The sequence below is a fragment of the Solenopsis invicta genome, chromosome 8 (assembly GCF_016802725.1).
Source record: "Solenopsis invicta isolate M01_SB chromosome 8, UNIL_Sinv_3.0, whole genome shotgun sequence".
NCBI classification, from domain to species: Eukaryota; Metazoa; Arthropoda; class Insecta; order Hymenoptera; family Formicidae; genus Solenopsis; species Solenopsis invicta.
The window spans coordinates 2,482,961-2,497,025 of record NC_052671.1 but is presented as its reverse complement, the minus strand read 5'-3'; the positions used below and the strand labels follow the sequence as shown (position 1 = coordinate 2,497,025).

The 14,065-nt window shown below is 34.1% G+C and overlaps 1 protein-coding gene across 6 annotated transcripts in view; it reads right to left on the bottom strand.

Moving 5' to 3' along the window:
• Positions 1–45: 45 nt before the first annotated feature.
• Positions 46–14,065, bottom strand: part of LOC105193712 (phosphoinositide 3-kinase adapter protein 1) — a 28,307-nt gene continuing 14,287 nt past the window's right edge. Inside the window, exons 1-15 of one of the 6 annotated variants that reach the window (XM_011158267.3) lie at positions 12,259–13,030; positions 12,002–12,111; positions 8,478–8,637; positions 7,678–8,065; positions 7,037–7,333; positions 6,707–6,842; positions 6,330–6,520; positions 5,851–5,920; positions 5,025–5,342; positions 4,903–4,944; positions 4,258–4,689; positions 4,050–4,163; positions 3,689–3,783; positions 2,971–3,190; positions 46–2,697 (exon numbers count right to left, since the gene is read on the bottom strand). In XM_011158267.3, coding sequence (XP_011156569.2) covers positions 2,087–2,697; positions 2,971–3,190; positions 3,689–3,783; positions 4,050–4,163; positions 4,258–4,689; positions 4,903–4,944; positions 5,025–5,342; positions 5,851–5,920; positions 6,330–6,520; positions 6,707–6,842; positions 7,037–7,333; positions 7,678–8,065; positions 8,478–8,637; positions 12,002–12,098 — 3,171 coding nt within the window. In that variant the 5' untranslated portion in view covers positions 12,099–12,111; positions 12,259–13,030 and the 3' untranslated portion in view covers positions 46–2,086. Of the gene's footprint in view, positions 2,698–2,970; positions 3,191–3,688; positions 3,784–4,049; positions 4,164–4,257; positions 4,690–4,902; positions 4,945–5,024; positions 5,343–5,850; positions 5,921–6,329; positions 6,521–6,706; positions 6,843–7,036; positions 7,334–7,677; positions 8,066–8,477; positions 8,638–12,001; positions 13,031–14,065 lie in introns of those variants that run through there. The other 5 variants (XM_011158269.3, XM_039452626.1, XM_039452625.1 and 2 more) reach the window with 5 other exon arrangements.

Below are 14,065 nucleotides of genomic sequence, written 5' to 3'. Positions count from 1 at the left end.
GATTATATTACGCATAAAGAGAGGTACTTGCATTAACGAGTGTCGTCATTCTAGCCTCGTATTTATTATTGCATCTTTTGAAGTGCAACAAAAGTACATGTGAATTAATGAAGACTAAGTCTCAGGCATGTTCTTGTATTTTTTATCAATTTACTAATACACACATAAATATAAAATAAAAATTATCGGCGGGCATAATAAAAAATACATATAGTATCAAATATATTTACGGTTACGCACTTAAAAATTAATAATAAATGCATTCTTGGTACTCAAGCCTCTCCGTACCTGAGAAGTCGAGACAATATAAAAAGATATATAAATCAATTTAATCCTAATTATTGCTAATTAATTTAATAATATTGTTTTTGTGCTATATAAAAATAGTACGCCATTTTTGGAAATTGAATTCGATGTTTGCACGGACATATCATAAATTTTTACGTTTGATTCACGTATTAACGCTCAACATCTTTGCATTATAAAATAAAAATTTTATTTACACTTCTGGTTGCTGAAATTATTCTTTTCTTATATTATGTTTCTTATACGAAATTCAAGAAAATATACGATATACAACAGCCTTGGTTAAAATTATTAAGTATCTATATTTTTTTGTTTATCTAGAATCTTTTAACTGTATTGCTTCATATTAAATACTGGTATTATACATAAGTTTAAAAGATTCTTGAAACAGAGAATAATTTACATTTTAATTTCTGTTAAACTTCTTTCAGTTATAAATATTAAAAGAAAATGCCTAATATTTTTGACCAAGGCTGTACATCCGCTTTATTGTATACTTTACGATCTCGGTTTGAGTCATGCGTCCCTTAATAAGTATATTATATAATTGATTTTGATATTTTAATCAGCGCAAAGGAAGTAATCGAATTAACTTTGAATTATCACTCTGCATAAATATTATTCAAAGAATATTATGCAAAGGAGAGGAATTCAGATATATTCTTTCAATCTGCGAATTCTCACAGCATTTTTATGAAAATGAGATTGTTCAATGGTAATAGCGATAACCATTGTCTCGCACTTAACACAATTGTACTTTTATATAGATATAAGATATATTATGCCACATATAATTATCGAGCACTTAGAAATTTTACTGATTAAATTAATATTATTAATATTAATTTCAGTCGTGATTTTTATACACAAAAGACACAATATATAATTTGCATAAAAACTTATCAACGAATACGTGTATACTCTTCAATTTTTTTAGTTTTTTACTTCTTAGTCACAACAGTAACAAGCAATAAAATTTTATTGAAAACAGATTTGATAAAGTAGTTTACAATTATAAACTTGAGTAGATTTATGTTTATTTTTTTATGTTTATTCTCTATTTTGATTATAATATTTTTTTATGTTATAAGATTATACATGTGTATACGTTTATACATTATAATAATAATTTGCAATTTTTTAATTTGTTGTTTCTTAAAATTACAAAATTGTGTTATATATTATAGCACTGAGGAAATTGAGAGAATCGTATTCTAACAAGTGATTTGATTAGTTTATATGTCGATGTGTGACATAAATAGCTCAGCTTTCCAAATGCTTTAAGGATTACTAAATAAGGACGTTTTTCTTGTAGTTACATTTGTATGAATCACTGACATCTTTCTCAATCATGATTCTTCGGAAATTCCCGTAATCTCTTGTTTAATCTTTGATTTGAGAAAAAATAACCGAAACTGGTTTCAGTAAGTTAGTGATTTATTTTATGGATCGAGATTTAGTGCTTATCTGAATATGCGAATCTTAAATCAAATATGTCCGGTTTAGAAAAAGAGTCTTAAATAATTTTAATCATTCGCGATAACTGTGTTTAAATTAAATTAAATTAAATTGAGTTTTATTATAAATTTAATTTAATTTAAAATTTACGATTTTTTTTTATTTCAGGAATAAAAACGAGTGAGAAATATATTCGAGAGAAAAAACGAAAATAGACTGTCGCTGCAGGTTTAATATCTTCATACATATTTTTATTGATTTATTCTTCTGCCTTTGTATTACAAAAGTCGCGCGTTTATCGTTCGCGTTCGTTATCGTGAAATTATACAGTATGAAAGGTTGTACCTCGCGGTGGCACGGGCGGTGCAGGTAGTTTCTTTGGTATGGCGCCGAGAACCTTGGCAGCATCGTGACCCATTTTAACAGCAAGGTTCATGTATTCCGGCATTCTAGTCTCGGTGGCCTCATTTGTGTTTTTCGAAATGTTCGCCGAGTCCGCCGACGATACGTGCTCCTCATTGCGCATTGTCCCGGTGGTCTCTTGACCTCGAACAACGAGCGCAGAATCGACCTCGTCAACGTCAGGCTGAGCGAGCGGTGTCGGCTTTACCTTCACGGTGTCGGCACACGTCTCGGTAGTATCGTCAAAGTATTCTTCCGCGACTTCCCGATTCTCGTGAACGGAATCGATGGATGTCGATTCGTTGCTCGTGCAATCTGGGATGCACATTCCTGGCGGCGCGACTGGAGTGAAGTTCGACGCCGCCGGTTCGATGTTCGTGTAGCTGTTGCCAGCGTGTTTCGTCGCTTCGGTTTCTTCTTGACGTTTGTCTAACGAGACGGCGGAGTTCTGAACAAAGTCGTGATATCTTGAATGCTCGCACGGCGAACTCGGCGTATCCAATTCTCTTGGTGAGCCGTTCGCTTTAAACGCTGCGAAAGTTGAATTGGAAATTTATTTATTTTTGAGATCTTAAGCATTTATTAAGTGATTAAATTGTGATTAGGTGATCTTTAGTGGCTAAAAGACATCTATAAGATACATTGAGACGTTTGAATTCGACGGTACAATATTTCTCTAACGTTTTAAATATTCTTTAAATAACTTTTGATTCGAAACGCTTTTGATTCACGCAGTTTGAAATATAATAATTCGAGGCGTTGCACGTTGTCTGATATAAATAGGAATGAGAATGTTCTATTTACCGTGAACGGGTAATCCCGATGGTGGGAACGCAATGTAATATTCGCTTTCGTTGGCCCTGGACGGTGACTGCGTCTGTCGGAGATCAAGATCACGCGTGATTGAGAGACTCGGTGATGGGGAATACCCGGGCGCCGGCGAATACCTGTTTGTGAATGGTTTGGGCGCGGGTGGTATTTCGTAGGACGTCATGCCAGTTTTTTCATCTCTGACATTCTGGAGCTAAACATAATTTTTAGATCTAATTTAATACACCGAGAGAAAAAGTTGTTATCTCGACTAAATTTTTCGACTTGATTAAATCTATCGATTTCAAGTATCCATGTGTTGAGTTAAATATTTAAATGATTAAACTAAAGTTTAAGTATTTTATATATTTAAGTTAAATACATAAATACTTGAATACTTAAACTGAAGAAATTTATTCAAGTTTAAAAAATTAGTGGAGTTAACAACTTCTTTTCTTTCAGTGCAAGAAACAGAACAGTATTAATACTTTATATTTTTTTCAATACGTGATTTTTTCAAAAAATTATATATTTTTTTTAATAAAATTCTATAAAATTGATACTTTAGCTTGTACGATATATTCAATATTATTTTATAGTTTTTATGTTGATTTAAAAACTAACAAACATGCCACTTAGTGATTGCTCTTTAATTTATTCTGTTGATTGATAATCATTTAATTAGATTGATTATTTGTGACATCACACTTACCTTTCTATCTTCGGAATCAGAATGAGTTCCACTGTCACCTAAACTTGCACCGCTGCAACCGCTGACAGTGCTCATTCTACCAGACGAAGATGAACCTAGGATATTTTGTAGAATTATACAAATGCACAAATAGAGTATTCAATTTTTTTACATAATAATATTATAAAGATTGTAAAATATATCTCAAAGATCTTTAAAATATATTATATCCAATTGGATATACATATCCAATTTTTAATTATCGTTTGCTTTTAAAGATATTTTTTTAATTTTTATGCGTGCCATAAAAGAAAACGAATTTTTTTAAAAAAACATTAAAAATTATTACGTGTATATTATGCTGTATTAACTATTAACTTACTAGAAGAGACGCTACGAAGGCTTAAACTACTGACAGGCCGGCGATCAGCTAATCCGCCATTAATGCTTTCGGATTTGCTCGTAGAGGAATCGGTGGCACCGGATTCCTTCGTATCTGTAACAAATATCGGGAAATTTCTTTAGTTCTCTTATTTCGACAATCAACCAGATAAAAAGGATTCTGAATGTATTCTGAAAATAGCACTTGCCTTTCTTCCCTTTGGAGAAGAACTTTCTTATCTTGTCGAAGGGTGTCGGAGTCTTCATTTCGTCTTTCATCTTTTTTTGTATTCTTTCGTATTCTTCTCGCATTGCCATAAGCTGCCGTTGCTTATCTTTGAAACTTTGCTGAACGTCGTTTCGTTTTTGCCAATTTTCAACGAGCCTCTCCACTTCGGATATCGTGAAGACGTTGTTTTTGAAATCGTTTATGATCTCCAAGAGCTCGTCTTGAGGACCTGACGGTTCTCTGGACTTGGTACTGCTATTGGACGACGTTCTGCCGTAGAGAAGATTTTGACTCGTTTTCTGACCGTAATTATCTTCTCGTGATCCCGAGGAACTTTGATGATTTTCCTGACGAGTAGGCGTGCCCGTTCGGGACGGCGGTAGATTCGTCATACTTATAGTTGTTTTTGGACCTTTGATTATAATTTGCATTTTATATATACAAAGTATAATTTGAAAATGTTCGTCACTCGTACATACGCTTTTAAAAGTGATCGGACAAAAATTGAGAAATTGAAATAATTGTTACGATTTTAAGTCTTATTAAATTTATCAGTTACACAAAATTATAACACCGATGAATAAAATACGTACAGTAAATTTAAATATAACATTTAAATACTTGCCAGTTATGTTATGATGAAGAGAATTCGGGGTAAAGGAATAATCTGTAAATTATATGTAGCGGTTATTGTTATTAATTATTATTAATTGTCTGTGAATTATGCGTATAATTTAGGATATTTACCAGTGGCATGCATTTTCATGTAACCCTGAAAAGATGTGTCCAGTTCATTTGACGTGACCGAGTTTGTGGGTGTGGACGGCAGCTGGTTATTAATTACTGGCGTAGGCGTCGGTACGATCGAATAATTTGCGACTAAGGGGTTTGTGGTCGTACTAGAGGTGCTTGTCGTTTGTGGATTCGGCATTAGCATCGTTATCGGTCTTGCGACCGGTGGCACTGAATAAGCCTCGCTTAAGGGCCTTGGTCGACAATAATCCTCCTTTTCGTTGTTGGTTTCATTTGTGACTGTCGATGGGACGTCCGTGGTTGAATTCGTTCCTAAATGCACACTCGCATTATTCTCAAGTTCTTTTCAAGATTAAATTCCTTTTTATTTATAGGTTTTTAGATACAGGGCAATTCTTTATTTTTCTTATGCAAGAAAAAATTTGTATACAAACAGATACATCAAATGGACATTGAACAAGTTTTTTAAATTAATAAAGCACACATATGCACATATAGTACTAAAAATTATATGAATTTAAAGTAATAAGATTATACTAATTTTTCAATTTGCTAACTTGGAAATAGAGTCTTGTAAAACATTTTGAAACAAACTCCGTTTATTTCATTGAAACGAGAAAAGGCTCTGAACGGCATTAATTTATATTTCAATTTTATTTCATGTTTTCAACTTTATTTTTAAATGTAGAATTATCTTTTATTGAATAATCTGTATTACACATTAAATTTTAATGCAAAATTTAATTATCCTAAAAGAAAAAAAATTTAAACTTCTTAGAGAATTTGTGTTTTTATATAATATTGTTACATTATTTAATACCTGTTGATCGGTTCGTTGTCTGGCTTATAACCTTGAGGTAGCTGTACATGTTGGTGAACTCGTTCATTTGCTGAAGTTTCGCCATCGGAATTCAAAAGCACAACCAAAACATACGGAATTAATTCATTAGTTAATTAATCGACTATTCATAGTTCTGAGAGTATTAAATTGAATGATAATTTGTGTGATTTTTTTCTTGGGATGTTTCTACTTTGAGATAAACGCAGAAAATTTGTATTATATAAGAATTTAATAAGAATTTTTTTATACTAAAAAATGGACAGAAAGTAATTTTTTTATACGCGTTTTAATTAAATAAAATTTTTATTTTTTTTTAAAAACTCACGTTTTATTTTCATAAATTTTATAAAACAAACACGTGTATAATAAGCGTCAAGCTTTGAGAAAGGAATAAAATATCGCGGTACCGATTATATTCAATTAATTGCGACGTTGGTCTAAAGGCGAGATTTCTGTACCATGTAGCCTCGTAGTTGATGGGCCAGTCTCGCGTGTCCGGCTTGCTCAGCAAGATCGGCCGGTGTCAGATCGGAAATGTTTTTCAAGTCACACGCAAGATCGGCACCAGGGCATTCCAATAATTGCCACGCTAATTTCTCCAGGCCAAATCGCGCGGCGAAATGCAGTAATGTCGGATTCTCTTCTGAACCTGAAATAAACCCGAAGATTTAATCGCGAACTCTCAAAGAGCTATCTTAAAAAAAATTGCATGCTATTTGTCTTACGTTTTCGTTTACTTTATGTAATATCTTAACTAAACTTGTTGTCATATATGTATATTGATATAAATTAAATATATAACTTTTATTTAATTGTTAAGCTAGAGGCTACTTACTTGTGCAATTTTTATAAGTAGGCACTACACCGTTTGGGGTAGACAAAAGATTGAAATAAGGAGGTATATTTTTCTGAAATGCATGGACCATCCAATTGTCCAACTGTTCTCGGTCAGTAGAACTAAAGCCAAAAGTCTGCAATAAATTCAAGAAAATGCAATAATGTGCTGAATATTTAAAGGTTTATAATGTCGATTGTTTCACGCCGTTGAAGTGATCAAATTGAAAGTGAATTGTCTATTACATTTTTTGTTGTAAAATATAAATTCAGATTATCATAAAAATTCAGTGTTAAATTAAATTTTAGTGAAATCTTCAAATCAACTTACCTGGCACATAAACTCGAGAGGATTATCGTTTGCCCTGAGAATCTGATCTAATTCCCTGAGTCTGCTTTCACATTTGACTTGTCTAACACCGAGCGAGCAACCATTCTTAGTTATCCTCACACCAACCAACATAGAAACCTCGAGACATCTCTCTGGTATCGAAAATTGCAGCGTGTAAGGATTTCTTTTTTTTACGTTGCTTATGTCGATCGCGTCGCCACAACGATCAACGACCACAGAGACATTGTCCGAAGGAACCAATGGCTCGTTCAGCAAAACAATTATTCTGTTCTGCCCCTGTAAACATGGCGTATATATCTTTTTTATTTTGTATTTTGGCAATATTTCCAATCAAATATTATTTTAGATTCGTTAAAGTTTTTCGAATTTACTAATTTATTATAGTTTTAAAGTTTTTCGTACAAATTTTATCAAAAAGATAAAAATAAACAAGTATATGGAATGCCCCATTATTCCAGCGTTATTTTTTAAGTTTAGGTTTTTTGGCTACTACGAAGTTAATATATCTCAAAAAGGCTGATTGTCATTTCCTTCTTGTATGTATGTTCTCTGCAATTCCTGAAGTTTACTTTAAAATATTTTAGAATTTTATTCTATAAACATATGATAATTAAACCTACCAGTTTGACTTTTTTTGGATGCACGGAGAATGCAGTTTTGTCGCTTTTGAGGGCTGACGGCGGCGTTGTGCCCAGAATGGCGACCGCCGCGCCCAGCAATTCGCCCACAAACGTCTCGTCCTGGTCCTTCACGAAAAATTTCTTCCACTGGTCATAGAAAACCAGGCTGGACCTGTGTGTGTCATTGATGTGACTGTCCTGAACGCCCAGCATCATCGCCAGTACTCTTTCGGCTACCAGATGACTGGTTAGACGGATAGCATGCTCCGGGTTGGTCCGAACGCGTTCCAGCAATACCGGACACACGACGACTATGTGAAGACGAGAAGATCGAATCCTCTCTTCTGTTTTCGGTGCTATCGGTTCCTCAATCGCGATATGTCGTATTCTGAAGTCAGAAATGTTGTTGGTTTTATTCACAAGTAGCACAATCTAGTGATAATTATAAAAATCTTTATAAAATTTTCCTTAAAACTTTGTAACTTTTCTTACAACCGCACTGCAACTCAAAAGTGTAGGTAGTAACGTCGTTGAAAAATTTATACAAGACGGCTATTAATGAGACGTGCAGATATTACAAAATCTTAAAATGAATATAACGACTTACGATTAATTTTTACACAGTCTTACGGACGTTATAAAAACTATAAATCGTATAATCGACATTAACTTCTAGTCGTATAATTTTTTTCGTATAATGCACAAACGTTTCACAAAGTAGTAAAAAACTTTCTTATAACCTTGTGCTCCTTGAGTTTAAAGTTACGGCACAAAGACATTTCACCGTTTATCATACTTACTTGAACGGTGGTCGCCCTTGCTGACGGCTGATTTGCTCGAAACATGCGGTGAGGTAGTTAACCCAAAGATTAGAAGCCTCGCTTTCCTTGCTGAAGACGAAGACAACATCGTCCTCTGCGTTGTGCCCGTCCCTTGATAACACTACAGCTGTGTGCGACCCTGAAACAAGCAATTGAAACATCAAATTAATGGACTCAAGTATATGTAAGATTGCTTCTCATATAAGGACGTACAAAAAAAGTAGCACAAATAATATTAAATAAAGACGCAGCTCAGCTCACAAACTATATTTTTTAGAACTATATTTTTAGGAATAACTAGACTGTGGACAGTTTTATTGATAAACGTATTGATATTGGAGTTTATTTACGCGGTCTATTTCATTAACTTGATTTATTTGTAGGAAATCGATTGATGATTTATCCATTTTTTTTTTCCAGCGCGTTAATTTGCTGCCCTACTTGTGACCGCCCTTTAATTTACAAAATGTATCCTTTATGTGTGTCACAGGCAACCTTGATTTAGCTTTGTCGTGACGCACGGGGAATGCATTTAATTTCGCATGACGTACATCACAGCACACGCGAGGCGGTTGTAATATGTTTGATGAAATAATGCCGCGAATAACGCGGCTACCTCGTACTACAAGCGAAAACAATGACCATAGAATCATGAAACGGTCCTGTAAAATTCTACCGCAGAATCAGCACGCCGCCCGCGCCGTGCGGCCGGTGACTCGAATCAATTGAACGAATTTAACGTGATATTGCTGATACATAATGCGGACACAGAGAATACGCTTGACAATTGAATGCTGGTAACGGCAAATAATTATTCATTGATATTTATATGGCGTTCTTGTATTTAACGTTAACATTTAACAAAAAAATATTTTTAAGTTTCTTTGAAACATTTTGAAAAATTTTAAGAAGATAGGCTAAGGAAGGCTATTTTAAAGAAAGATTGACTCTATATCGAATACAAAGAGGAAAATGTTTTCAGTCTTTTGTTCATCTCTTGCACATTTTTATAAAATATTTATGAAGAATAAGTGTAAGTTAATAAAACGTAACAGTGGTAAAAAAAAGAAAAGTTATACCAAGTCTTTATACCATTAATGGTCGCGACAACTTTTACTTCCAGTACGTGAGGCGCGTGGCTTTCATTTTCGGTGTTTCCGGTTTTAAATTGGATTCATTACTCGTAAAGCTGAAGTTAAACCTCTAGACTGAAAGTAAATTTCATGTATATCACACAACCCCTGCACAAAGTTTTAATTACTTAACTGACGGCGTTAATGTTACTTGTGCCATCCTTCGCACGCGACTCCCGGTGCCTTTTGCCCTATTAACTGACATTCGTGACACTGCTTGTTTGTTTTCTTTCTAGAAATTCCAAAGTTCTGTAATATTTTATCATCCTGGTTGTAATACAAAAGTACTCTTATGCTCGTCTCAGGTTTATATTTCAATTTTGTTATACTACTCGAAATGTTATATTACACACTGAGAAAGAAGACGTTGTTAACTTGACAAAATTTGTTCAGTTCAAGTATTTATGCATTTGACTTAAATACGTAAAATACTTAAACTTTAATTTAATCATTTATATATTAAACTTAACTACATATACGTTTAACTTAAATATATAAATACTTGGACTAAAGAAATTCAGTCGAGGTGAAGAATTTAGTCAAATTAACAACTTTTTCTCAGTGCATATATTATTTGCATATATTATTATGCTACACGTACTATGCTTTATATTATAATTATTTTATGTTAGTTTTAACTGTCGGCTGCGCTCGACAACCACGGCGAGAAACTGCGACGATATAGTAGTATCGCGAGAAGTACAGTCGGTCTGGTGGCAACGCACGTGGGTCGCGGGTCGTTCCTGAATGATGATAATTGTTGCAAAAAGACGCACTGCACTTGAAGAGGCGCACGTCAGATTACGCCGAGACGCAATGATTCGCTCCTTCGCGTATGTGCGTTCGCGCGATAATTCTCGCATTCTCGCGAGAGTTCGCGTTCTCTCGCTTTGACTTACGTGTTATCGCGAGATCTAAAAAATTTGGCCGGTCTCGTCTTCGCGGTCGAGGGCTGGCGCAGATATCGACCATCGTCTCTCCTGTGAACGCTCCCGATTGTATTTCAAAAGACGAATCGTTGAAGAACGCGCGCACCACCCCTTGTTTCTTGTCACTCTCTTCGTTTAACTGACAGAGTCTGAAAATCTTTTACTTATTTACGATCGCGGTTGAGTGTCGCTGGCGGTCGGCTCTCGTGCACTTCGATAACATTTTTTTTTGACTAAAATAAGATCTTTGCTTCTCCTAATCGGGAACGATTTTCTAACGTGCTTCGAGCCCGCGGATGTCGAAGTATGACTGTTCGAAGCCATTCTCGAGAGGAAATCGTACCGTTTATTTCGAGACCCCACCCCGCACGTATTGTTTTCACGCTCGGCTTCGGTAAGACGAATTAGGAGATGGCCATAATTTTTTCCTGTACGCACGATGCATGTTAAGTTCCGAGTTCTCCATCCGAATCATCCGTTTCTGCAATGACTACGTCAAACAATGACGGTATTATACAACTGTGGACCCAAATATGTGACGCTAGACTGAATTAAATCTTCATTATGTTTCGCCAATGTGATCCGTTTGCGCTATTTGTGTTCGTTCAAAATATAATTTTGCGGTCACGTCCAGAATCTTTTATACCATGATCCGTTCAGGAAACATTTTGAATCGTTTGAAACTAAACATTTTCTAATAAACTTTATAAATATCTCTTTGTGAAAAGAATTTTAAAGTTAGTTATTACATAATTGGAAATTAAAGATATTTATTATATATCATTATTTATATATAATTAGTTCTAAATTAAATAAAATTAGAGTAATAAATATCTTTGGAATTCTTTTTTACTTTTTTTTAATTAAAAAGCATAAATTACATAATTATGTATATATAATATTTATCATATATATACAATCGGTAAAAACTCAATTTTTAAATTTAATTTACAAAATTTTACCATACATACACAAATTTTATGTTGGGAGGAAAAAAAGCAATAAATGCTTAAGTTATTTTAATTTTAAAAGTGTCTACGATATCCAGGGGTAATTTTTGAACAAAGAATTGATAAATAATCTGTAAATCTGACGCTACCTCAGTCTCATTTGTATTCAACTCACACGCAGTTGGTTTTGCATTTCATTAACATATCACGTATCCCGCATTGGATACATTTGGGACGCAATGTTGACGCCTTCATAAAGAATCTGTGAAAGATGCAAGCACGCGCATGTCACGTCGAAACAACATTTTACGTTTTTATTGTTATGAATATTTAATTAATTAACCAATATGTAGGATATTTTGCAAAATTTGTAAATAACAATGCTAAATTGATTTTTTATTGGAAAAAAGTTACTGTAAAGGATCGGTCTTTTTCTTACTTAAGCATAATTTTATCATAAAAAAGATGAGATAATGTTGGAAGTTAATTACCGAAGTATTCGGCGCTCCGTTTAGCATAATAATCTTCCGCTTTTATCCTCATTTTCACTTCGCTATTACGGTCTATGCACTCATTGAGGCCATCCATTCATCTCGATCCACTAAAAAAAAGTATTAACCGTAGTTGAAGTAAACGACCACTCAATACATGATTAATGAGACACTGTCACGTTAAGAATGTAAGTTAAATACAGCGTAATTTCGATGATTTTTAATTTTAATATATAAATAACACTTTTTAAAAGTACATGAAATATTGACGCGAGAGAGGTTGTTATTCCTTTGCATTTAAGGTTGAATTCGTCGATATTAAGCCGATATTTCACAGAGAAATTTAAAAAGAAAAGAATACACGGGAGTTGACGAGTGTAAAACCGATCTCTAGCGTGAGGCTCGACGGAACTGAGCGGACATTCGAATATTTCTCTCGGATGGCACCGACCATCGCGATCATCGTCCCCGGCGCAGGCGCGTCGCTAAGACTACATCGCTCGTAGCGAGAGATTTTCTGGATTCACGTGGCGATCCGTTGATCATTATCATGTCGACGGAACAAGAAACTTTTTGTAATTGCAAAATCATAATTTTGTAATTATCGTGCAGATAAGAAGAATGTTTCAGTCGAAGCGTGTCTCGTGACTGAATGTAAATCATATTTTTTGCCTTTAATTCGTTCAGTTTTGCTTAAATTATACAAATGATTATATTATCCACATTTCTTAACAGATTAAAATTAAAATCTCTCATTAATAATTTGTATAAATTTAAAACAACGATTAATTAATTAAATAAAAAGAAATAAAATTAAATAAAAATAATTTTATCTGATTAGAAGTAATATTCGCCGTTGAAAAATTTTTACGTTTTTATCATCTGTTTATCCTGGATCTCATAATTTCCTAAAAGAGAAGATGTAAAACACAGGGGCTCCATTCACAGACGAATCGAAATTCCACTGGCGCTACGCGGCTTTTGAAGAACGTTAAATTATTTATCGGATCTTTTATTTCCCTCCACCTTTTATCCTAAATAATTTATCATTTTAATTAATAATTAAAAAAAAACTACGTATAATTGACAAATATTTTTATGGGAAAAAGAACGGGGAAGTATTTTATTTTGGTGCACTCATTGTTCCGATTATCATTAACCCATTACTTCCGTCCTTTCGTTTGCAGCTGAGCGCTCACCCTTGCAAATATCTATTGATTTTTACCTATAAATTACATATACGGAATATTTCTATATAATGTGCGTCTTTTAATATAATGTTTAAAGAAAAAATACAACTATATTTATATATATAGAATCGCACAATACTTTACATTAATTCGTTTATTTTTAGTAATATAATATGTATGCCGCATATCTAGCCACGTATTTGATAGAGAGAAATTAGGCTGCTTCAATTAATCAGATCAGTAGAGGAGACTGAGTCACTCGGCCCCTCGAACGAGGGAATAATAATCGTCTTGAGGTTCACGAGAGCAGTTCCCCGTATCTTGTACTCGAGGCTATCTCTATCGCACTTGCGTATCGCGCTGGCTGCGGTCCATTGATATGTCTAAAAACGGACAATGTTTCATCCTAAATTTGATAAAACCTAGGGAAATGAACTCTCTCTTATCCAATAGCTATGGTAATTAGGTTAAACGTTTGTAAAGAAAAAGATTCAGATTAATTAGTAACTACGATAGTACAGTGTGTGAAAAAAGGGTACCGAGTTATCTAACAATATTTTTTAACTAGCTATTTATGTGAGTGCACTTGTTTCGCCGATCCTAGAAATAACAATGTGAAATAACGAAATGCTCAGGATATTTCTGTCACGGGAAACGCGACGGATATTGCAGGAATGCAAAGCGGGTAAGAAATCATCGCTTATGTACGCCAACGCAACGCGGTGCATATAACGGCTGCATATGTGCTGTTTATAAATTTCTCGGAGGGACAGAGAAGATAAGTTGGCGGCGTTTATAAGTTCTCCGCTTTCTCGGAAATCTTCACTGACAAGAGAATCATTAGTCGTACGGGGAATAATGACCGATAAATTTT